The 22,212-nt window shown below is 41.0% G+C and overlaps 2 protein-coding genes across 2 annotated transcripts in view; both read left to right on the forward strand.

Moving 5' to 3' along the window:
• Positions 1 to 22,212, forward strand: part of SYCP2 (synaptonemal complex protein 2) — a 117,139-nt gene that overhangs the window by 83,999 nt on the left and 10,928 nt on the right. Inside the window, 25 exon segments of the mRNA XM_014956087.1 lie at positions 7,320 to 7,364; positions 7,765 to 7,905; positions 8,164 to 8,292; positions 9,201 to 9,305; positions 9,837 to 9,861; positions 10,808 to 10,893; positions 11,691 to 11,779; positions 12,338 to 12,372; positions 12,988 to 13,130; positions 13,209 to 13,261; positions 13,923 to 13,968; positions 14,181 to 14,276; positions 14,754 to 14,814; positions 15,353 to 15,501; positions 16,086 to 16,160; positions 16,626 to 16,778; positions 17,419 to 17,518; positions 19,200 to 19,318; positions 20,198 to 20,293; positions 20,422 to 20,494; positions 20,595 to 20,652; positions 21,382 to 21,518; positions 21,596 to 21,682; positions 21,685 to 21,789; positions 21,869 to 21,948. Of these exon segments, the coding sequence (XP_014811573.1) occupies positions 7,341 to 7,364; positions 7,765 to 7,905; positions 8,164 to 8,292; positions 9,201 to 9,305; positions 9,837 to 9,861; positions 10,808 to 10,893; positions 11,691 to 11,779; positions 12,338 to 12,372; positions 12,988 to 13,130; positions 13,209 to 13,261; positions 13,923 to 13,968; positions 14,181 to 14,276; positions 14,754 to 14,814; positions 15,353 to 15,501; positions 16,086 to 16,160; positions 16,626 to 16,778; positions 17,419 to 17,518; positions 19,200 to 19,318; positions 20,198 to 20,293; positions 20,422 to 20,494; positions 20,595 to 20,652; positions 21,382 to 21,518; positions 21,596 to 21,682; positions 21,685 to 21,789; positions 21,869 to 21,948 (2,265 nt within the window). The 5' untranslated portion in view covers positions 7,320 to 7,340.
• On the forward strand, positions 57 to 4,902 carry PPP1R3D (protein phosphatase 1 regulatory subunit 3D). The gene has a single exon (XM_014956135.1). It carries the CDS (start codon positions 725 to 727, stop codon positions 1,646 to 1,648), a length of 924 nt encoding a protein of 307 aa, XP_014811621.1. The 5' UTR covers positions 57 to 724; the 3' UTR covers positions 1,649 to 4,902.

The following is a 22,212-nucleotide window of genomic DNA, read 5'->3' on the forward strand; positions in this document are numbered from 1 at the left end:
GACCGGAGCGTGCGGCAGATGAGGGCCGGGGAGTCCCCAGGGGCGGGTGCCTCCCCCTCCGGCTGCGGGGCCGAGCCTGCCGCCGCCCCGCCCGACGGCCCCCGGCCGCCCTCCAGCCTCTGCAGCAGCCCCGGCCTCGGCTCCGGCTCCCTCCAGCCCGACAGCCTCCAGGCCTTCCCCGGGCTCGGCAGCCCTCGCGAGTCGCCCAGCATCCAGTGTGACAGCCTGGAGTGTCCCTGCTGCTGGAGCGGGAGCGTGGCGTCGGGGGGCGTCTGCGAGGACAGCCTGCAGCCCCCCCTCGCCACCTGCAAGGGCCGAGCCTGCCGCCCCCGGGCAGCCAGAGAGCTCTCCGACAGCCTGGAGTCCTCCGGCGCCCAGCCCGACAGCCTCCAGTCGGTCTCCAGCCTGCGGGAGAGCTTCGGGTCTTCCAGCATCCAGGGTGACAGCCTCGAGTCCCTTTCCAGCCTGAGCAGCGGGTCCAGCAGCCGGCACAGCGGCTTCGAGGGTGCCAGCCAGTGAGTGAGACTGCCTTCATCTCCCCACAGCACGCTTCCAGAGCTCCCAGGTTTCCCCCCGTCCTTCAGCAGGCTGCCTTCTTCCAGCTGCTTCTTGCTGCATCCAGTGCAATAACCTCAGATCCTGCCCCTGGCTGCCGTTCCCCAGTTGTGTCCTTCAGAGAGGCAGTGCTCGTTACTGCCTGCTGACTTTTTGTCATCGGTGAAGAATGGAGATGCGTGGTCCTCGGAGGAACCCCAGCTACCTCTCTGATCTCTATCAGAACATGTTACGGGCTGAAGGAGCACTGGGACGAGGGCAGCAGCAGCCCCCAGCCATCCACACGGGTTGCAGCACGACCCTTTGGAGCAGTGTCCCAGCCAAGGGGGACCCCCAGCCAAAGAACCTCCAGAGCAGCACTTCTTCCAGCTGTGACCCAGCCTTACGGCCCATCATACGCCGCCGAGCGAGGTCGTTGCCCACATCACCCGAAAGATGGAAGCGGGCGGCCGCGCCGTGTCAAGTTCCTGGATGCCAGAGTCGTATGAACCGGGTGAGATTTGCTGATGCTTTGGGCTTGGAGCTCACTGAAGTGAAGGTTTTCCAGACTGGGGAGGACCCATCAATCCCCTTGCACGTCCTTTCCAGGCTCTCCATCAACTCAGACCTCTGGTGCAGCAGCTCAGACTTGGAGTTTACCATGCAGTGCTTGGTCCCCGACTTCCAGCAGCCCGCAGACTGCGTGGATTTCTCCTCCCGCCTCCAGGAGCAGCAGGTGTGTCTTGAACGAGTGACCAGCTCGGATCTGGGGCTCAGTGGCACCATCCAGGTTCGCAACGTCGCCTTTGAGAAGCAGGTGTCTGTGCGATACACCTTCGACCACTGGAAAAGCCTCCATGAAGTGTGTGCTCGTTGGCACAGCAGCATCCCTGAGAAGAACGGGCAGGGGCAGGTTGATGTTTTCACTTTCTTTCTCCCTGTGCCTCCCTTCCTCCTGCAGCTCTGCTCTGTAGTCCAGTTTGCAGCAAGGTACCAAGTCAACGGCTGGGAGTATTGGGATAACAACAGAGGCCAAAACTACAGCCTCACCTGCCGGACTCACCCCCTGAAGATGCCCAGGGAGTGCGAGGAGAGCTGGATCCACTTCATCTGAGCGACCAGCAGGCTGTCAGCAGCCCGGGTGGCACTCTGGCCCTTGGCCAGGCTCTCTGCTCCTATGGCAACAGGCTTCCTTTCCAAACCTGGCAAAGCGTTGCAGGGCAGGGAAACAGCCAATGGCCCGTACAAACTGTTCTAAACCTCTCAGAAAGTGAAAAAGGCCAAAACGTGTATTGAGTTACATCCGCTGAAAGCCCGTGTGATTTCTTGTGGTGTGTGAATCGGTGCAGAATGGTTCCAAGGGATGCTGTCAGGCTACCAGAGAGCAAAACAACACACTTCATGTTGCTATTAATATTCAAGGTTGCACAGAATATTTCTAACTGATCTGTTTTACCATTTCGTACTGTTTGTTTTCTAAATGGGCAATGTGGCTTTACTGGTTTTGTTTCTAACTATCTCACCAAGTCTGGGCACTATTCCATCTATGCATAATTTGGGTGGCAGGCACTGTAGGGAAGTACTTGTATTTACATATATATATCTCTATTATTAAGACTGTAACCGTGTTAAGTACTTCCATTAATATTTGGGTTGGAAATGAAATGTTATTAGGAGCAAAGCATAAATGAAAATGTCCCATCAGGCCCACTGTTTCCTTTAAAAAAAAAAAAAAAAGGTTGCTTTTTCTTATCTCCAGTGTTTGGTGTAGGCAGCAGGACTGACTGTTCCTGGGGGCTGTGTAAGGCAGGTGAAGTTCTCAGCTTTTCAGGTGATGCACAAGTTGGCTTTTTCTCTAGGTGGTGGTACAGGAGTTGTTTGTTCCTTGGCACCTGCTTTTACTAAGGGAAACTAGAGCAATTTTGCTAATGTTGCAATGACATTTGAAGATCTCAAAGCTCTATATGATGCTAACGATCTTGGACTGTTACCTGAAACAGGTGAATTTATAAATGAAGAAATTTGTAGCATAAATTTTCAAAACTGGCTGGCTACATGTATTAGAAGAGCTGCTTTTTAGAAGGATTGTATTATGAAAACCAGGCCACTTATTCAGGCATCTTATTTTGCATTGCTGCTTATTCATCAAAATCACAAGTTGTTTTTAAAATCACAGTTGTAAGCAACCCACAGCCAACTATATATTAGTCCAAAAAGTCTACTGAGCAATTCTGGAAGTGCAGAAACCCAATGAAAATTCATGTGTCTGGCAACTCAATGTTACTCCTTAGTTGTGATAGCCCTTCAGCAAAGCTAGGCTTTCGAGTGAAGAAGCTGCCCTGGTTCCGTTTGTCTTTGGCTTTCAAAGGAACTGAAGTTACACCTGACAATTCTATGAGCTGCTGAGCATCTCTTGCAGAGCACTGAGAAAACTCAGTCCTATTTGAAACCGCAGTTTCAGGACTGACTGTGTTGTCTGCTTTAACTTTGTATCGGAGCACTGTGAGGTTGAACATTTAAGTTGAAGTTGTTTTGCAGGGGGAGGCGAGGCTGAGGTGGGATTGCCTGCTACAGAGAGGAAAAATGCTGCCTGCTTTCAGACCTGTGCTATTTTCTGTACCTGGGCTAGAGAAGTGACCCTTACCAGCCTGGTGGCAACTCCTGTCTCCTAGAAAAATCAGTACAGTGAAGAGGAAGTCTAGTCTTCCTCGTGGCACAGAAACAAGAGCTCTGTAGGGAGGGGCACTCCCTGATTGGAAGGGTTTTTGCCTCCTATGGTGGGCTTCGTGTGACTAAATGACATAGGGCAATATAGGACATAACCCCTGTGAACCCCCCAGCCTGTGCTCTTCACAGCCCATGGCGCTGGTTTGGCTGTAGTTAGCAGATCACCTGGGCTGTGACAAACTGTGTCACCTCTGCTGGGCACAGGGAGGACATGGCAGGACCAGCAGTGCCATTCCCAGTTCTCAGCAGTGGGGTGGGTTGTGCCAAATTCTGCCCGTCTGTAGATGGCAAGTCAGATGAGCAGAAATACACCTTCCGTGGCTGCAGGAGAATCTTTCCTGGCATGAATTGAAACTGAACTTTGGTGAAACTTGCTCTCTCTAAGGAATTCCACTGAAGTTTATCCAGTGGTGTTAAAGTCTGTAGAAGTGGCATTGTATGTGCTTGTCACTGAAGTAAGAACACACACACACACTGAAGCACTTACGCTGCATAAAAGCACTGTTTTAAAGTATTGCTCCCCCCTCTTTCTCCCTCCCTCCCAAATTTCTGTATTTTTTCCATCAGGAAAAACACTGAATTGCCTCTCAGCACACTGTTAAAAATCCCTCTCTCGTGAGACTATTTGACACCAGTTTACGATGCAGTACTTGGCTTATTGGCAGGAAGAGGCTGTTGCCGTCTTCTGGGAGAGACTCGTGCAGTAGCAAATGTCAGATGGGTGTTACTGCAGGCAGGGCAGACGAGGTAACACTCTCTGACTAAAGGTTAATGTGTACACCGTGGTGTCAGAGAGGTGGGAAATTAATGTCTTGGTGAGTTTGGCTTGTATTGTCTTCCCTTTGCAACCTCTCAGGGTATTTCCATGTGCAAAATCTTGAATACTGAAGTATTTTTCCAAGTTTGCTGTTTCTCCCGTTGTGTGTCTTGCACTGCTGCAGAGGAGCTGATGGCAGCTGTCAGTAGAGGAGGTGTCTGGCATTGCTGACTGCGAGCGGAGCAGGTCTGCCCTGTAACGGCTCCGCGCGGGATCACTGGGTAAGGTGTTAAACCCTCACACATCACACTGGTACCTGCTGCCAGGACGATGGCATTTGCACTTACACTTTCCTGTCACATTCAGCAGTGACCATCAAGGATTCTAGTTAACAAAAACAGGATGAAGCCATTGAGCAGTGGTCATACACACCTGCCGGAAACTTGTGTCCACCTTTATACATTCTCAGGACAACTTGACTGCTTGCACTGTGTTTAAATGGAGCACTTCCCTTATAATGAGGATTTTGTAAAAGTGAATTCTTCACAAGGGTTATTGCCATATAATGCACTTTTAAAAACCTGTATGTGTTATAGTCATACAATAAATTAATGTCTAGTAGTCTACATTTTCAAGGTTCTTTCAAGCATGTTTTTTAAAGAAACATATGGAATCCATGTCAGTGAAAAGGGGTTGTCTTTCCTGATTAAATGTCCAGAATGAAGTACGTTACACAGTATATCAGTAAAGCACATATGCTAGACAAAAGGTCATTTTGTTTTAGTGGAGAGTTGTACAATTGCAAAGGGCTTAATTAATTAAAAAAGATAAAACTATGGCTATTGTAATACAAAAGATTTTAATAAAAGCTTTTCACAATTTTATGTTGTTTTGGTCAATAGTACTCCTGTCAGTTTAAAAAACAGTTAAGAAAATTCATGACGCAACTTAGTGCTGAGCTGTCACAGAGCAACACACTCAGGAAAGTAGGCTGGGTTTCAGGTTCAGTTTCTTTGGAATCTTTTTTCTTTGTAAGATAAATACAATTTGTAGTAATAGTAATATGCTAACAGTCATATGGTACCTAATTTAGTGCATCACCAGTGCTCAATACAATGTGGTATGTACTGTACAGCACTGCCTGGGAAAGAACCAGGACGGCGCGTGTAAATGATGAGTCATTTGTCAACATAAGTCTAATGTTAGTATTGACTCCTTTCCTGATTTGGCTTTCTCCTCATGATCTCAGATCTGCAGCTATTTCAGCTGACACTTGGTATTAAAACTGTTGGCACCGACACTTCTGACCCTTCTCCGTTGGACACACCAGGGCAGCTGTGCCAGAGATGGTCCTACTGCCCACACGTGGTGCTGCCCTAAACACAGTTTGGTTTCCATTGCCTCGGGAATTTTTCAGCCGAGCTGCCACATTTGTGGCCCAGATGATTTCACTGTTTGTCCCAGACTGTTTAATGCACAATTTGATTAAAGTTCTGCTTTCTGCTGACCTCCCTTTGGCAACCAAACAGCACTGACACTGGCGGGTGAGGGATGACGCGACCGGTCAGGGAAACCACAAACACCCGTTGGCTTTTGGTGACTTCTGCCTTGTCTGATGGCAGATTCCGCTCCGCTGCTCCGAGCTCCCGACGCCAAGTCCTGTCCCCGGGTTCCCCTCAAAACCGCGCGGAGGCCCCGCGCCCGCCCCAGGCCCCGCACCGCGGGCTGCCCGCGCCTCGCACCGCCGCCACCTTCCAAATACTTTCTGCACAGCTTCTTTGCCTTTTACAGCATTGTCTTCTTCCTGTCTATTTAGAAAGCCGGTGTTGTTATTTTATTTACAATTGCCGCAGGTTCATCTGCTGTGAAAGGCGACTCTTCACCTGTGCGCTCCGCCGCTGCTGGTCATTCCAGGGCCGCAGGGGGGTTCCCGGCGCCCCACGGAGCCCCCGCCGCCCGTGCGGAGCCGCACCCCGCGGCTGTGGGGCAGCTCCTCCGCTGCCTCCCGCCCCGAGGTCCGGTCCGGCCAGGCCAGGCCCGACCCGGTCCGGTTCGGTCCCCCGCCCCGGCACCGCCTCGGCAAAGCGCCGCCCCCTCCGCGGCGGCTGGGCGAGGCCGTCTCAGGTGCGCAGGGAGCACCTCACGATGAAGAAACCCCTCCTCCCGCTCCGCACCTCCGACGGCGATTGGTCCGCCGGGTGCCCTGGCCGGCAGTGATTGGCTGCCGTCTGCCGGCGCTGGCAGTGATTGGCCGGCGGGAAGTGGCGCTTTTTTCTTGCCGGCGGTGAGGTGAGGGCCGCCATGCTGTGGGGGGCTTCCCTGCCGCCCCGCTGCTGAGGAGGCGGGGGCACTGCGGGGCCTGCACCTCTCGGCAACAAGGCTCTTGGGGGAAATGCCAGCAGCTCCCTGTGTTTTGGGGGCGGAGGTCTCAGTCCCCCGTCGAGAAGGAGGCACCTGGAAGGGGGTTATATTTTCTTCTTTGGCCTATCTGACTAGGCAGGAGACGGGAGGCCTGTGAGGTGATAGCAAAGGCTTCAGCGTAAGCTGCTGGATTCTTGTATTGGGAAAAATAATACCCCCCCACCGCCCCCCAGTATTTATTTCTGTGTTATTTGGGGATACAGACGTGACTAGTGTGTGTTCCCAGTTGCTTGCTACAAAAGTCGTTCCCTATTTTTAATTGTTATTTCGCATTGTCTAAGTAGTTTATGGGACAAGGAGACCAAAACTGCATGTGATAGGTTGGTTAATTTATACAAAGCATGAAAATGTTTGTGGGTTTTTTTTACAAGTTAACTCTCAAAGGAAATACTATTGTCTGCTCTCAAGTATTAAGGCAACGTTTACAAAAAAAAGATTCTGAGTTCATGCTTTGTGGTGGTAATAGTCATCTCTGAGCCATCACTGCATGTGTAATTAAGAAGGCTGTTTCCCTTCATGCATTTATCACGTTTTTCTTAAATGACCTCATCATCTGTCTCAGTGGAGATGTGCTGCCCCCCGGGCTGCTGGGGTCCCTGCTCCGGGCAGCACAGGGGGTGGCTCAGTCTGTGGGGGGACCCTCTGCCCTCCATCGCCAGGGTTCACCCTTCTTCCACTCGTTTATTTTAAGCAATTGTTTATCCGTGAAAGGATGTTTATTTATATCCACAGTTAGTTTAATTCCTTAAGTAGTATTTACAGTACTGACAAATTTTGGAATTTGTTTTCACTGGTAACTGATGTGTTTGCACAACCTGTTGGAAGGCTATGTCAGTGACTTGTGTCTTGGTCCAGTGATGATTGTTCCTTTCTCCCGCAGCCCAGTGGATGAGTTGCGAAAATGGCAGCCAGGAATGAGATGCAGGTATGTCCTTATAGACCTGAATAGGTCTATTGATTGTTTTAATTACTAGCTTAAAGCACTCTTGCCCGTGTTTAATTACAAATGAAATTGGCAGTGTGGCAAAGAATGTGGTAGGAAAAATTTTCCTTTGAGATAGGTTAGTGCTAAGTGTTTTGTAATATGAGGAAAGAAAAAACATCCATTAAGGAAAACTGGCAAATAATTAAAAACTCAATGAATAAGTATTTGCATGATTAACATAACAGATATGGTGTTCTGTACTTCAGGTTTTACATTTAGTGATTTTATGATTCAGAATATTTGTTTAGAATATGTAAAATCTACGTTAAATCTTGTTAAATAAGTATCAGTGTTAAGCATACAGTCATACAGTTGCTCTGTTTTCTTTTACTGTTGATAGTTTGAAAAGTTAATTGATGAAGCTACAAGAAAAAAAGATTTCCAATTATTAGAACAATTTCTGGCAACAGAAGACTGTGAAAATGTCTCTCACAAATGCAGCAAACAGTTTGTCAACAAATTAGACAAGCTTCTGTGTCGGGTAATGTACTTGTTACATCAGAATCACTTAAACTGTCATTGTAATAGTCTGAAAAAGGTGTTTTGTTTTGTTTGTTTTTTCATTTGGCTTGGTTTATACCAGCAGTTGATTTGGAAAACTGAAATAAAATTTAAGAATTAAATCTCTACTTCAAGCTGCAATTAAGTTGGCTTTTGAGAACAAAATGGCATCTGGTTAATTAAATACTGGTTCTTCTAAAACTGTACTCTAAAGCTCATGTTAAAATTTCAATTTCAGGAACTTGACAAACAGGAAGTCAAAAGCATTTCTACTTTGCTAAATTCTGTTCAGAAATGTGGGAAAAAAGTCAGCATAGCAGGAGAAGATGGGTTCCCAGCAATGATAAAACACGGTCTCATTGGGAGGATAAGTATAACCATAAAGCATATCTGAACTTCTAAAAAATAAAATAAATAAACCATGTCTAAATAATGCTTAATATTTGATTGTTTCTGAATTAAGAATTTCATACAACTTCTAACATTTAACTCTGAACATTATTCAGAGTTAAATGTTTTTTGACAAGTGGCTACTTCTAAAGTGATGCTGCTCTAGCACAGTGAAGGTTTTGCAAATGATGTGATCTATAGTTAATTTAGATATGCTTACACCAATTATGACAAGATGATATCTTTTTATATGAGCTCGCTGTCCTGCTGTTGAGTCAGGAATTGGAATTTCCTGGTGCAATTCAGTGATTGTTTTTTGTTAATACTCGTGACAGCAGTATCGTACCTGTTCTTTCACCACATTATAGTGCTATTCTGATGATGTTATTTCAACCTACGTGTTAAATGTATTAATTATCTGTAACTCAACATATACTGAAAAATAGACACCACTTCCTTCTTGCTTTCACCAGAGATTTCGCTGGTGAAAATCACCGGCAATGTCAGCTGAGTGTTACTCAACTGCCTTCTCAGCTGCTTTAACATAAAAAATGTGGTGATAATTTCATGCTTATATTCACACCTGCAAACACAGTTCATTCAGCCTCTGTCTGTTTTCAGCTCTTTGCTCTGTGGTGGCAGTTGTAGCTGATCTCTAGTTCTTGTGTTAGCAAGTCAGCTACAGAAATTACTTATATTAGTTTGAAATCACCTAAGTTTGTTTAGCGTGAGTGAAAAATTTGTCTGGGGCTAAAGTACACTCAGCAGACTGGAAATGTTGTTGCTGTTGTTTTAATCTTTGTATAATTTGTGTAATTTTATCTACATATAATAAAAACTATTGTCCTTTTTCATGCTATTAAAATAGTTTTATTTTTCCTTTACATGGTTAATTGGTTTGAAAAGGTAAAAGGAATTTTGATCCTCAGAGGACATGAAAAGAATGACATGCTTACAAGTCTGGCTGAAGATTTCTGCATTGTGCTGCTGGTAAGAATAAGCTAATAATGAAATACAATCTGTGTATTTGTCAAGATAATTATTACTACTTTTGCAACAAAAAGACTTCCAAATGTGTTTCTATTTAAAATCCTTCTGAAGTTAATGTTACAATGATTTCTGAAATTGATTATAAGTCTTCTTGGATGGTTTGCCTGTATTCGTACTCCTTTTCTGTTCATTATTAGCATCATGAAATACATTGTTAGGTTTTTTAAAATTTTAAATGTTCAATGAACAGAAAAATTAATCTTGGTCTAATTTTAATTACATAAATTACTTAGGAAGGATCCCAAGTTTATAAGATTTTTGTCTTTGGGGAAATAGTTTCCATAAATTTAACTGAAATATAATTTTGGGAAACTACACTTGATATTAGAAGTCTCTAATTTCCTTCAATGCAGATGAAATAATTAAAAAATCTTAAATGCTTTTGGATTACTTGCTTTAGGAGCATGTTACCTGATTTTTATGCTGTAATATTTACAGTATCACAATGATGTGCTTTGTTTTTTGTTGTAGGCTGTATGTGATAGCAGACCTGAAGGTGAGCTTAAAAAAAGGATACTCTAGATATGGTAGTTAAAGTGTTCTGAAAGAGACATTTTAAACTTTATCAACACTAAAATAACTCTTACTGTTAGTGGAGCTGTCCAGAGGCAAGGTAATTCTGAGAAGAGCATTACAATCAGGGTGTTGCAGAGTTTTGTGATCTGATGTAAATACAGCACTGGATCTCTGTGCTCAGGGGATCAGCTGTGACAGGAAAGGGCTCACCCTCCCGAGGGCTGTTCTGTGCACAAAGGACTGCACTTCTCATTCATGTGAGAAAAGCTTGAATGTCAGCTGGAACTTTGATTGTTTAATTTGAGGTTTCTCTGCTGACAGATTTCCCCGTAACTTGCTGATGTCAGTAACAAAGAAGCAGGACAGTCTGCTCTCCTGAGACATGGCACCTGAACCAAGTTCTTCCTAAGGGCAGCGTTGTTTCTAAGCTGCTGCCACAGCTCAGCCCAGCAGGGTGGTCCTTCTTTAGTGATTGTGTTGTCATGAACATCACGCTGCTCTTCCCTTTCAGTGGGCAGAAAGTCACTGCAGACCATTATGCTCTCACGATCAAAATGAAAGATTAATTATCTTGTCCCTGGGAAGATAAATTCCAGGGTCTGAATTATATCTTGGAGATCTTAGTTATAGAACTGATGTGATTATATTTTTAAAATAATGATCTCGTGCCCAGGGGACTTACACAGTGATTCATAGGAATAGAAACATCATAAAGAGCCATATTTACTATAAATTGAAGTAACTATTCTGTCTTACATTGAACCATGAAGCTTAAGGTGTTTATTTTTAAATAGCGGTAATGCTGTATGGAAAGGAAGAGAGATTATATTTTATTTCTACATGAAAATGAATCTTTTTCTGAACACTGATGAGTAACCTAATACATTCTTGACAATTTTTTTAATTTATTTTTTTCTGTTCATTAGATAAAATGCAAATACTAGAAAACTTTGTTCTGAGAATTTGTACCCTCATCGCTGATGGAAGAATTAATATTTATGTTCAGCAGGAGGTAAACATTATTCTTTCTAAGCAACAGTTTTCTGGTTAGTGTTTTAACAGACTTTGTGAAGATAGTGATTTAACTGTACAGATGCTACCGAAAAAAGAGAATAGTATTAAAAGGATGATTTAATGCTTCTGTGGGAATGTTTGTCATTTATATTGTTTGTTGTCATTTATGTGTTGGGGGCTGGTGGGGTTTTTTCTTCAGATTATTGACCTATAATTTCTGGTTTGGACATTAAATCACAAAACAGTGGCATTAAGATTCTGGGGAGAAAGCTGTATTAAACTGTAAGAAGGGTACTTGCAGGAAATGTTTATACCTTCTAGCATACTGAAATTTTTTGTATTTATTTTAGTAGCCTCAGATTGTCAAGGTGTTTTTTCCTCTCTAAAGAAAGGGAAAGTTACAAAAAAGTGTGCTGTAAAGGCTGTGTCCCCAAAGGAAAGGCTTTTTAATGCAAATTTAAGGTAGACTTTAGCTCAGCAATTGACTGCAGACAGACCTCTAGCCTTGAAAGTATTTTCTCTCTATTTAACCCTGCAAATAAGAAACATAATCCTCTTAACAGGATGTTCATATCAAAGCTAATGTAATTTATTGAAATTGAGGTAGTTATATTAAGATGAACAAATTTGAAGATCAGATAGAACTCATCGTCTTATCTTGTTTTGCCATTATTTAAGCATGTTCCTTTTTTCAGTGGTAAGAAGTGTATTGCAAGGGCCTAAAGTAAAAATAACTTAAAATTTAACAACTTATTTGATATTTCATCTTACTCCCTTTTTTTCCACTTTTCTTAGGTAGTAAGAAAACTTAATTTAATGCTTGACAACATGCCTCGAGATGTCAGGAAAAAGATATTTTCTACAAAGGAAATGTTGCTTGTCATGTAAATAATCTTCAGTATAATTTTTGTATCAGGACATCCTTTGCATTGCTGGAAAGGCAGTTTTTACTAAGGCTGTTAATAAAGTGTGCAGATTGGTCCCTCTTTAGCTCACTCTGGCATCTGCTGTGGTGTTGCCCGGGGTAGTGGCCCCTGGGGCAGGGGCTCTCATGGGTTATTCTCCGTTACAAGCCTAACTGTACCTCTTTCCTCATCTGAGTTGGGCTTCTCATCCCAGTTGTCTTAAAATAATTAAACTCATATTTAAAGAAAGTGTGTTAAGCAGAGCGAATCAGTCTCTGGAAGGACAAAGTATTCATGTTGGGAATTTTTTTTATGGTATTTCAAAAAACAAATAGAATAAAAATTATATTATGAGGTGATTCACTTCCCCAGTCATACTTTCAGATGTATATCCTTGGCATAACAGACTTACCCCTTTGAATCCGATAATGGAATCGGGGTTTTGTCTAAAAAATATAAAGCTCATCACTAACTAAACTTTTCTTTTGTGCTTTGTGTTGCTGCCATCTTTTGGTGAAACATTACTGTGTTTGGCAGGAGTGACATGGGGAGAAGAATTCTGGATGCTGGAGGTGAGCATGGGACTTAATAAACAGTTTAGTGTTGAGCTTCTTAAAAATGACATGCAGACAAATTTAAAATCCAGGGAGGGCATTTAGAAGCTGCAGAATGTTGCAGTTACAGTCCTCTGACAAACACAGCACGAAACCAATCTGTGAGCTGGAATTTTTCAGATATATGCAGTGTATGCCTAAGCCTTTGAAGTTACCAGTGCTTTTCTGCTCTAGAATATAAGTGTTAAAATACCAAAAGCTCACGAGGAAGTCAGTCCTTGAGGAGAGTGAAGTGCTGGCTGTGTTCAGTAGTACTGTAACTTCTGCCAGGGAGCACTTTGCCATCCAGCAGTTTCCAGCTGAGGGGTGGTGGTTGCTGCCATGGCCTGGTGTTGCTCTGACCTTCCTTGGAAGCCCGGTTGAAATTTCATTGTGAAACATGAGTTGTTTCATCTTCCTTATTCCCTTAGTTCTTTATCTAGATATCCTTTGGGGGTTATGTATTTGGATATGAAGTTGTACGTAATTTGAAACAGTCAACACTGCTTATAACCATTTCCTACGTACTAATAATTTTTTGACATCAGTGGTGTCTTTGGAACTAATATCCCTGTGCAATGTGTTGTGCTGCAGACTATGACCTGCAAGTGGCCATCACAGAAGCTTTATGCAGAATGATCTCAGAGAAACAAAGAAGAGAGCTGGCGTGCCAGTGGTTCTCCATGGAGTTTGTGTCCAACGCATTTAAGGGAATTAAAGATTCTGAGTTTGAGACAGTAAGTCGTATGAAAAATGTTTCCGGGGAGGTAAACTTCTGGTTTACAATTCTTTAAGAAATTTCTGTGTTTTAATAGGATTGCAGAAAATTTCTTAACCAGGTGAATGGCATGCTTGGAGACAAAAGAAGGTAAAAACGAGTTTTGTAAAGCTAGTATTATTTTCTTTTTGGGATTTTTTGGCTGTTCGTTGGGAGTAACCTTTCTATGCTTCCTTTAAGTACTCATAAGGAACTATTTTTTGTATTCTCTTTAGGTGTGTTGCAAAATCCTGAGATGCTCATTAATTCAATAAACATCATCTAACAATAGCTAGTGATCTGTTGGTATATATTCCTTTACTGATTTAGGAAATTTACATGGAGATAATGATTAGTGAGAATATCTGCTAGAGAAATAGACACGAAAGGGAGGAGAAAATACGAGCTTTTTTCTTATCTCTATGATGACATGCTCTGCATGTTACTTCTGTATGTCATGACAGCCAAGAGATTGCCTGGTGTGTCTGTATGAGGTGTATGTGCAGTTTGAACACTGTGCCTAACGTAGCAGGGTAAGTTAGAGGTGTGGATGCACTGACAAGTGCTCTGAGAGCACTGCTCTGATTGGGAGGATATATGAAATTCCACGTTACCTCCTTTGGGGAAGAAGTGCAGTCTCAATTGATGCGATCTCTTACTCTCTAAAGTACACAAGTTTTGGGCGGAAAACACAACCCAGTTGCTGTGTTCAGAAATGCAAAATTTATTTACAGCATTTCAGGATATTTGACAAAATATCCTTTTCTTACAGGGTTTTTACATACCCGTGTTTATCAGCAGCTCTTGATGATTATGAGGTGAGTTACCATATCTCCACAGATCTTCATTTGTACAGCTGAAGAATTTCTTTAATGTCTAGTTAAGACAAAATACAGACTAAGAAAATTATTTTTTTTCAGGAGTATACAGATGTGCATGTATTTAAAGTTTGTCAGTAACACAAAGCCTGTTAGCTGCTATAAATCATTGCTCTTGGCTCTTTTGTCTTCTTTTTTTTTTTTCATTTTAGCTACAGATCCCATTGGATGAAAATCTTGAAGAGTTTTGGATTGATTTCAATGTTGGTAGCAGAAGTATATCTTTCTATGTGGCAGCAGATGACACAGTAAGCTGAGCTTTGTCTGTCCTACGGGGTTGTTCTGAGGCGGTAGGTTCACGTGTTTCGCGTGTTTCCAGCCTGTTCCCCCACGTGGACACGTGTAAGTTCCGTGTGCCTCCAGGGTGGGGGGGGGAGAACAGAGGCAGCTGGATTTGGTGTACGTGCTTAGATCAAACACTTTCTATGTAATGACTTTCTAATAATGTTTGCAAACAGTTTAATGTGTGGACAAGAAGCCAATTACAAGATTGCAATTATACTTTTTGTAGCCAAAATTCAACTGTTAGATGAATGTCTCTCCCAAAGCTCTTCTGAAATAGTGCTCGCTATAAATGGAGCGTATGGTTCATTGTCACTGCTTGTAACACAGGATTTAAAAAGTTGAAAATTTGTTCCCACTGGATAACTTTCTGATCACTGCACTTCATTAAATGGTAATATAATGCTTTTTCTATCTTTAAAAATATGTATTTTTCGTATAAGGATCATCAGTGGGAAACAGTCATTATACCAGAAGAAGAGGTAGATCTGTACAGCCTTGAAGGTATTGGCAATCAAAAAGCTGACCTTTTGTTACACACTAACTTGGATTTTCAAATTGATTAATCATAAAGTACTGACTCAGATCTCAGCAAAGCAAAAATCTCACTTAAAATACTACAGGTACTGTTTCTGTGGGATAAAATCGCCCTGCGGTTACATTTCCATTCTAGGCATGCAGGTGTGATTTTATTAAAATCGTTGTTTTAAAAATGTCTTCTAGCATAAGACAATGACATTCAATAACATTTCTATTAAACGCATTAGAATAGCTTTGTAAATATCTATAATTTGTCTGCAGCTATAGTAAATAACCTTCAAAGAAAATTCTACAGGCTAGTATACAGAATAAGTGCGTCTAAAAGATGGAATCTGTAGTTGTTTTGCTAATAAAATTGATGGGAGGTTAGAGTGAATTAAATAAAATGTACATCTTAATGGGTGAACTGAAGAATACAAGTAAGTTTCATGTATTTACAAACATTATATGAGATGTTGTTAAACCGTAATGAAACTTCTTTTCAAACTTTGTTTTTGTCCAGAAAAAGATTCAAAAAAATTATTGACAATAGATCTCAAAAGCCGAATGAATGTGGGGAGTCAAGAAGGAGAGAAATTTTTTTTATACTTTGATTCTATCTTGGAAATCAAAGATGTAGTCGGAAAGATTTATGGATTAAGTAAATGTAAGGTAAGATTTCAACATCTTTTAAAATAGTTTTTAATTGATTCAAAATAAATGTCTCAGTGCCATATAAATGTTGGGATTATTGGTATCTGTTTATACCAAGAGTTTCTGATTAACATCACCATTACAGAACATTTCTGCCATAATACGTTAAGCTTCAGTAAAATTTAAAGTTAATTGCAACAGAAATTAACTGGCTGGAAAAGGATCACCATAGCTTGAAGTCAAGTTTTGCATATATAATTTTCCAGAAGTGCAAGAACTGGATGCTTACAGATAATTCAGAAATTACTCATAGCTATCCCATTTTGAAATAAATTTACACTCTTACGAATTTACTTATTTAGTAAAAAATGTTTAGGAAGCTGTAGCTTACTCCTCACTGCTTGTAACAAATCACTGCCCTGAGCTCGGGTTGGCTGAGGAACTTGTGAGGAGTGAACTGCTGTGAGCTTGTGGAATCTGTTTTCCCCTATAATCCAATTCCAGACACTTATGATCTCTGATTTAAATATTTTCTTGCTGTTTCTTGTTTAAAATAAGTGAGCAAAGTGTATATTTTACATTGGTGGTTCCTGCCTCTGTAGGGCTTCAGCAAGAAGCAGTCTGCCTCGGTTGCCAAGACAACTGTACATGTCGTCTTTGATGAAAGTGGATCACAGGTATGTTACTTCAGTTTACAGAGATGATTGTTTTCTTGGTTTTTTATGTTTAGTTTCAGTATTAGCTAATTCATGATCATTCACCATAAAAACAAGGACTTCTAAAATGCCAGTGAGTGAAGATAACTCTCATATCAGTTAAGTGATTTCTAGTACGTATGGATTGTACGTTTAGGGAGAGAGTAATATCCCAATCCTAGAGTGTACACAGACAAGTGTACACAGGGGAAGTTCTGTGTGAGCTGCGATTTGATGACCCATCCTCGTTAGCAAAAATAACAGGTTGGATGCTTTTCAAGCTACAGTTCTGAAGTTGATCAAAATGTACAGTGAGGAATGTGTTACTTAGGGTAAAGAAGTTGTTCTCTGTGTGTTTGTATAAATATAGAACATAATAAAATCCAAATATTGAATAAAAAATTTAAAAAAAACCCAAAACTTACAAATCCAAAAAATCCAACATAGGTTCTGGTACCAGAAAGTCAGTTGTCACCAGGTTTGGAAGAAAAATCTGAAGAGGAGAAAGTCAGCAAGTACAAAACACAGCAACTTCCTGGAACTTTGAGGACTCTGAATGACAATAACCATCAACAAAAATGCAGAGGTGGTTCCTCCAAGGTAAGTAGGGGTATCAAAACAGAAAAGAGTGCATTAGAAGTCAATTTCAATAGTTACCATATTTTATAATATAAAGCCGCTGTTATTTTACAGTTGGTATATAATTAATACAGGATTTGATTGGTTTTTTTCCTTATGACTTGGCACTAAGCTATATAAATCCTGTTTCAAAAAGTTTCTAATTGTTAGTTTCCAAATACATAATAATGTGACAAAACCAAAAAGTAGTTGTTAATGTTCTTTAGACCGTTATGCTCTGAGAATTCTCTTCAAAGAGGAATGTTTTCAAGACATGCTTAGATCTCTTACCGTACGCCCACATCCAGTATAGCCTTTGGAGACTTAGTAATGAGCAGCAATAGTAATAGCTGTAATTAGCAACAAGGCCTGTATTGATTTAGAAAACAATCACTGATCTCAGTCTAAAAACATTAAAGTAGTGCACAATTCAAGTATTGTAGTGAACTTTCCCTAAGAAGGGAACTACGTAAGAATCCCATTACACTGGTGTGTGCAGCAACAGTAGTGGACATTCCAATAACAGAAAGTGTCAACAGACTCTTGGAAATAGATTTTTCTGAAGTCTTGTGTTGTCATCCTTAAATCTGTCTATTATGTCAAGATTTCTCTGTTCTTCAAGATAACTACCTCTTGTAAAAGGAAAGTGTCCGAAGCATCCGTGCTCATTCCTGGAACGACGAGATTCTCCACAAGGAGTCCACTGGTATTTGTTAGCACATGTATGTTCACAAGTGCTTTCAGGGTAAAAAAAATGTTATCAATTCTCTTTGAAATGCAACCATGAACTGTGATCCTTTGCAGAGCTGGAAATGAAAAGTAGGCCTTATCAAATCTCCCTACCAGGTGCTTGAAACTTGAAGTTTTTAAACTGGGCCAGTGGTCCGTAGACAGGATGCAGGGTAGGAGCTGCTCCAGACAGCTCCTGCTGGCAGTGCTGCTGTCCCCCAGCTGGGTGTGCTGCACAGGCTGAGAAGTCAGCAGTCGATGAGAAGACCTAAAGCATAGGTGGTTTTTCATCTCTTTCCTCATATGCCCTTGGTTTAAAGAATTCTCAGCAGTTGGTGCTTTCATAGCAGTTGCAGTGGGACATCAGCCTTGCCCAGTTGTGCATCTGCCCCTTGCCGTTACCCGTACCCAGAAACTGCCCGTGTCCCTTGGAGGGGCACTTGGTTCTGTGGGTGGGGAGTGAGGTGGGAGCCACTGCAGGTGTGAGTCACAGCTCCAGCACTAGTGATATGTACATCAGAAGTGCTGCTTATGTAGAGAAAAGGCTAAGGAGATTTTACAATGGGAGTCATCACTTTCCTACTAATAGTCTGACTGTGACAGTTATTTAATACTTTCTACAAGGGAGGGATTTATAAGACAAGACCAGTAGAGGCTGGAGACACATGGGTGTGTATAACCAAGGGTACTGATGCACTTAAGGCAGTTAAAGCAAGAAGAGTGTTAGTCATGCTGTTCTGCCAGGGGTTGTATCAGATGTAAATTAAGAGTAACAGAGGCTAGAAAAGAAAGCATTTTCAGATTGAGATGGAACAAGAAGGAGAACTTCTATAACTTTATTTATTTGGAACTTAACCACACAGTCTATTCCAGCACAATTATATCACGGTAAAAATCTTTAACTGGGGGATCAACTGTTTTCTACCAGAGCCAGACCGTAATTTTTGCACTGCTTGGCTCCAGGCATCCACAGTCTATGGGCTCATTAACCTCCATGGAAATTAATTGAAATCAATAGACTCTTATGTAGAGAAAAGGCTAAGGAGATTTTACAATGGGACTCATCCCTTTCCTACTAATAGTCTGACTGTGACAGTTATTTAATACTTTCTACAAGGGAGAGATTTATAAGACAAGACCAGTAGAGGCTGGAGACACACGGGTGTGTATAACCAAGGGTACTGATGCACTTAAGGCAGTTAAAGCAAGAAGAGTGTTAGTCATGCTGTTCTGCCAGGGGTTGTATCAGATGTAAATTAAGAGTAACAGAGGCTAGAAAAGAAAGCATTTTCAGATTGAGATGGAACAAGAAGGAGAACTTCTATAACTTTATTTATTTGGAACTTAACCACACAGTCTATTCCAGCACAATTATATCACGGTAAAAATCTTTAACTGGGGGATCAACTGTTTTCTACCAGAGCCAGACCGTAATTTTTGCACTGCTTGGCTCCAGGCATCCACAGTCTATGGGCTCATTAACCTCCATGGAAATTAATTGAAATCAATAGGACTATAAAAGGTACATGATGAGTTCATATAAATACTAGTCAACTTTTTTTGAAGTTTAAGGAATAGATCAGATAATGGGTAAAACTTTTCATATTGATGTCACAGCACAGTAATCCTAATAGAAGAAATGGTAAAATTGTAACATCTCTGGTTTGTTTTCAGCCACTCCTTCTAAAGGGCGATACAAACTCCCTTTGGAAATGATGAGCTCTGCTGAGAGGTCGAACAGCAACGCAATGAGTGAGACCAGAGCAAAGAATTCCTGTCCAGAACCTGCTGGAGTATGCATGTCATCTCTAGCTAAGTCTTTTACTTACAATAACATTAATTTCTATTCTAATTTGTTCCTGATTAATATTTTTAAAGAGCTAAAAGTTTTGTAGTCAGCAACTTGTAGAAAATAGTGTGGTTTACTCTATTGCATAATGTTTTCTGTCCTCTGGATTTCAAGTTTAATATGTCTGAAGTCAGACTGAACTTTTACAAAATTAGGCAAAATTTGCATTCCCTCATGAGTTCTGACCCCAGAGTTAACTTGCTTTTACTAGAGCCACAGTTCTTGCTGTGTGAGTAATATGAGAAGGGTGTATGCAGAGACTCTAGGATCATTATGCAGTGTTGAAATACTCCTAAAAACTCTTTGTGAGTAATATGAGGAGGGTGTATGCAGAGACTCTTGGATTATTATGCAGTGTTGAAATACTCCTAAAAACACGCGATACATTCAGCTATAGCTGTGAAATGTTAATGTCTTCAGGTTATAGTGTTTATAGCATTGGGTTTAGTGCATTTTTGATTAGGCATTCACTAAAATCAAACAAAACTGTAGGTGTCACTGAGCTGCAGTTTGAGTAGATGTATTTTTGCTTCTGTTCCAGTTGAACAGACTTCAAAATAACATTTTTATTTTATTTCTGGTTCTTATTTTCTTTCTGGGTGAGGATCAGGTCAAGTCGTGGACTATGGGATTCTGAAGCATTTTTTGAAACAGCCATACTTCAGAAAAAGGCTTTAACATAGAATGTGTAGTTTAGAATATTTCAAGTGTTACTTTCTAGAAGAATTCCTTCTTTGGCTGTTACGGATTGTACTACTTTCTAGAATTCCTTCTTTGGCTGTTACGGATTGTAATTGTCAGTGTCACTCCCTGTGCTTCCCAGAGTGAGCCCAGGTGTGCACTGGGCAGTGAGCTGCCTGAAACCAAGCAGAAGAGCAGGAAGTCAAGTATCAGAAATGAGGCAAAACTACCTGAAAAGGTCTGGAATCAGCACCTCTATGACATGAAAAAATAATTTCATATTTTATTTGGGAAAATGCGAGTTGACAAGTTACCCTGATTACAGTCCTGTGCTAACGGAGTGTTTTTGGGTGTTGCCCCCTGTAGCGAATGTGTGCTGAAGAAGTTCTAGAAATGATACAAGAGACGGAAATTGAGGCCGCACAAAAGCAAACTTTGGGCAAGTAATTTTACAAGTGTTGATGGTCCTTACTTTTAAAATTATTTTAATTTTGTCCATTTCTTTTGTAATAATAATTGATACCAAATGTCTCATTTAGATGATGCATTAGATGTTGTTCCTGATTCTCAGCCGGTAGAGAGAAGCACCAAACCTTTGTAAGTATTGGCAGAAAAATAACAAATCACTGTTGTTGTCACTCATTTTGAAGAGAATATTTTCAAGTATTGCCAGAATTGAAATTTTGTTGCATAGTTTCAGAAAATCACAGAATTTAATTGTCTTTTCTTCCCTGAGAATTGCATTAAGAACTGTTGGCTGTGTAGGTCGGGTCACTTTTATTATGTCGATTTGGATTTTTTTTTTTTTTTTTTAATTCTGAAATTCACAGCACCAAACCAGCACTCATATGCTGTAAGACTACTTCATGAACAATACCATTCTGTTGTCTTAAAAAAAGAATTTAAATTGATGAATCTGTTTATGAAAATAGTAATCACTTACAAGTTCAGAGTAGGAGTTTAAGCTTTATAAGTAATAAGGAGAGTAATTCTTTCAGATACAAATGACATACAGGCTTATGTCAGTGAACTTTACCATAAAGAGTAGTAGAGTTGACACACCCCAGTTATCTAGGCTCAAGGTTTAATGATGGCCATGGGATATTTGCTTTTTTGAAGCTGACTTAAAAAAATTGTGTTGTTTCTTGAGGTTTGCCATTTTACACTGCGATGGTTAATAGAGCGATGGTAGCAGGTGTAGGTGCCACTGTAAAATGTATTGTTATCTGCAAGGTATCACTGTTTTCCTAATCTGTGATGCATGGTTATTATAATAAAGACACTTTATGCATTTCACTGATAATAAGATGCCGTTGTCTTTGTTAGGTTGTCTGGTCTTTTGGAGACTTCTTTTGATAAAACCAAACAGTGGAAAAAGAGATCATGCTCTGTTCCTGAGCAGAATATAACAACTGGAGACAAGGAAAAGCTAAATCCACCGTTGGCACATACATCCCATCCAGGTTATGTTCACACTTCAACTGTTATGCTAAAAATGTTTCAGATAAATTTTTAATCTGCAGCTGTACTTTTGGGTTTTTTCCTGTATTCGTTGTTAGTGGAAGAGCTGTGAAACAAAAAGCTTTTTATTCAATTTTTTGAAAGATCTCTCCAGATAAGCAAAGAAACTGAAAAACAGAAGAAAGCAAAATGAAACTGATAGCATGAGAGAAGATAATTGCAAAATACTTAGTGGACACTCACGGTATTAGTCATTAGGAACAGAACTGTTAAGTACAGAAGATAAAAAATACTTAAACTACTACTGAAACACCATTTGAAACATTTCTTTCAGGGCGAGTGTCCGAAACAGCTTTGCATTCTGATCCTACAAAAGAGGAACCTGCTGTTCTCTTAAAGAAAGAGACTGCAAATCCAAAACAATCAAAGACGGTGAGTTTCTTACCTTGGTTTCTTTGACTTGCAGTTCAGACAACTGACAAATTTTCAGTGTTTCAGAATTTGTATTTTACTTTCATTTAGTCACAAATGTATTTTTAATTGACTTTCCACTGATACCGAGTGAATTAAGTAATCTCAGCTTCACTGTTTGCTCAGTGTCAGCTGTAAGATCAGTTTACTCTGAATTTCTTTTCAGAAATAATCTTTAAAAAAAATTTTCTTAAATAAGCACCTACTTGTACTTCTCATGCACTT

The sequence above is a fragment of the Calidris pugnax genome, unplaced genomic scaffold, assembly GCF_001431845.1.
Source record: "Calidris pugnax isolate Ruff unplaced genomic scaffold, ASM143184v1 scaffold50, whole genome shotgun sequence".
NCBI classification, from domain to species: domain Eukaryota; kingdom Metazoa; phylum Chordata; class Aves; order Charadriiformes; family Scolopacidae; genus Calidris; species Calidris pugnax.

What these genes read in the sequence shown, in the direction of transcription:
- PPP1R3D (XM_014956135.1), top strand. Translation starts at nt 725, where the DNA reads ATGGAGATGCGTGGTCCTCGGAGGAACCCCAGCTACCTCTCTGATCTC.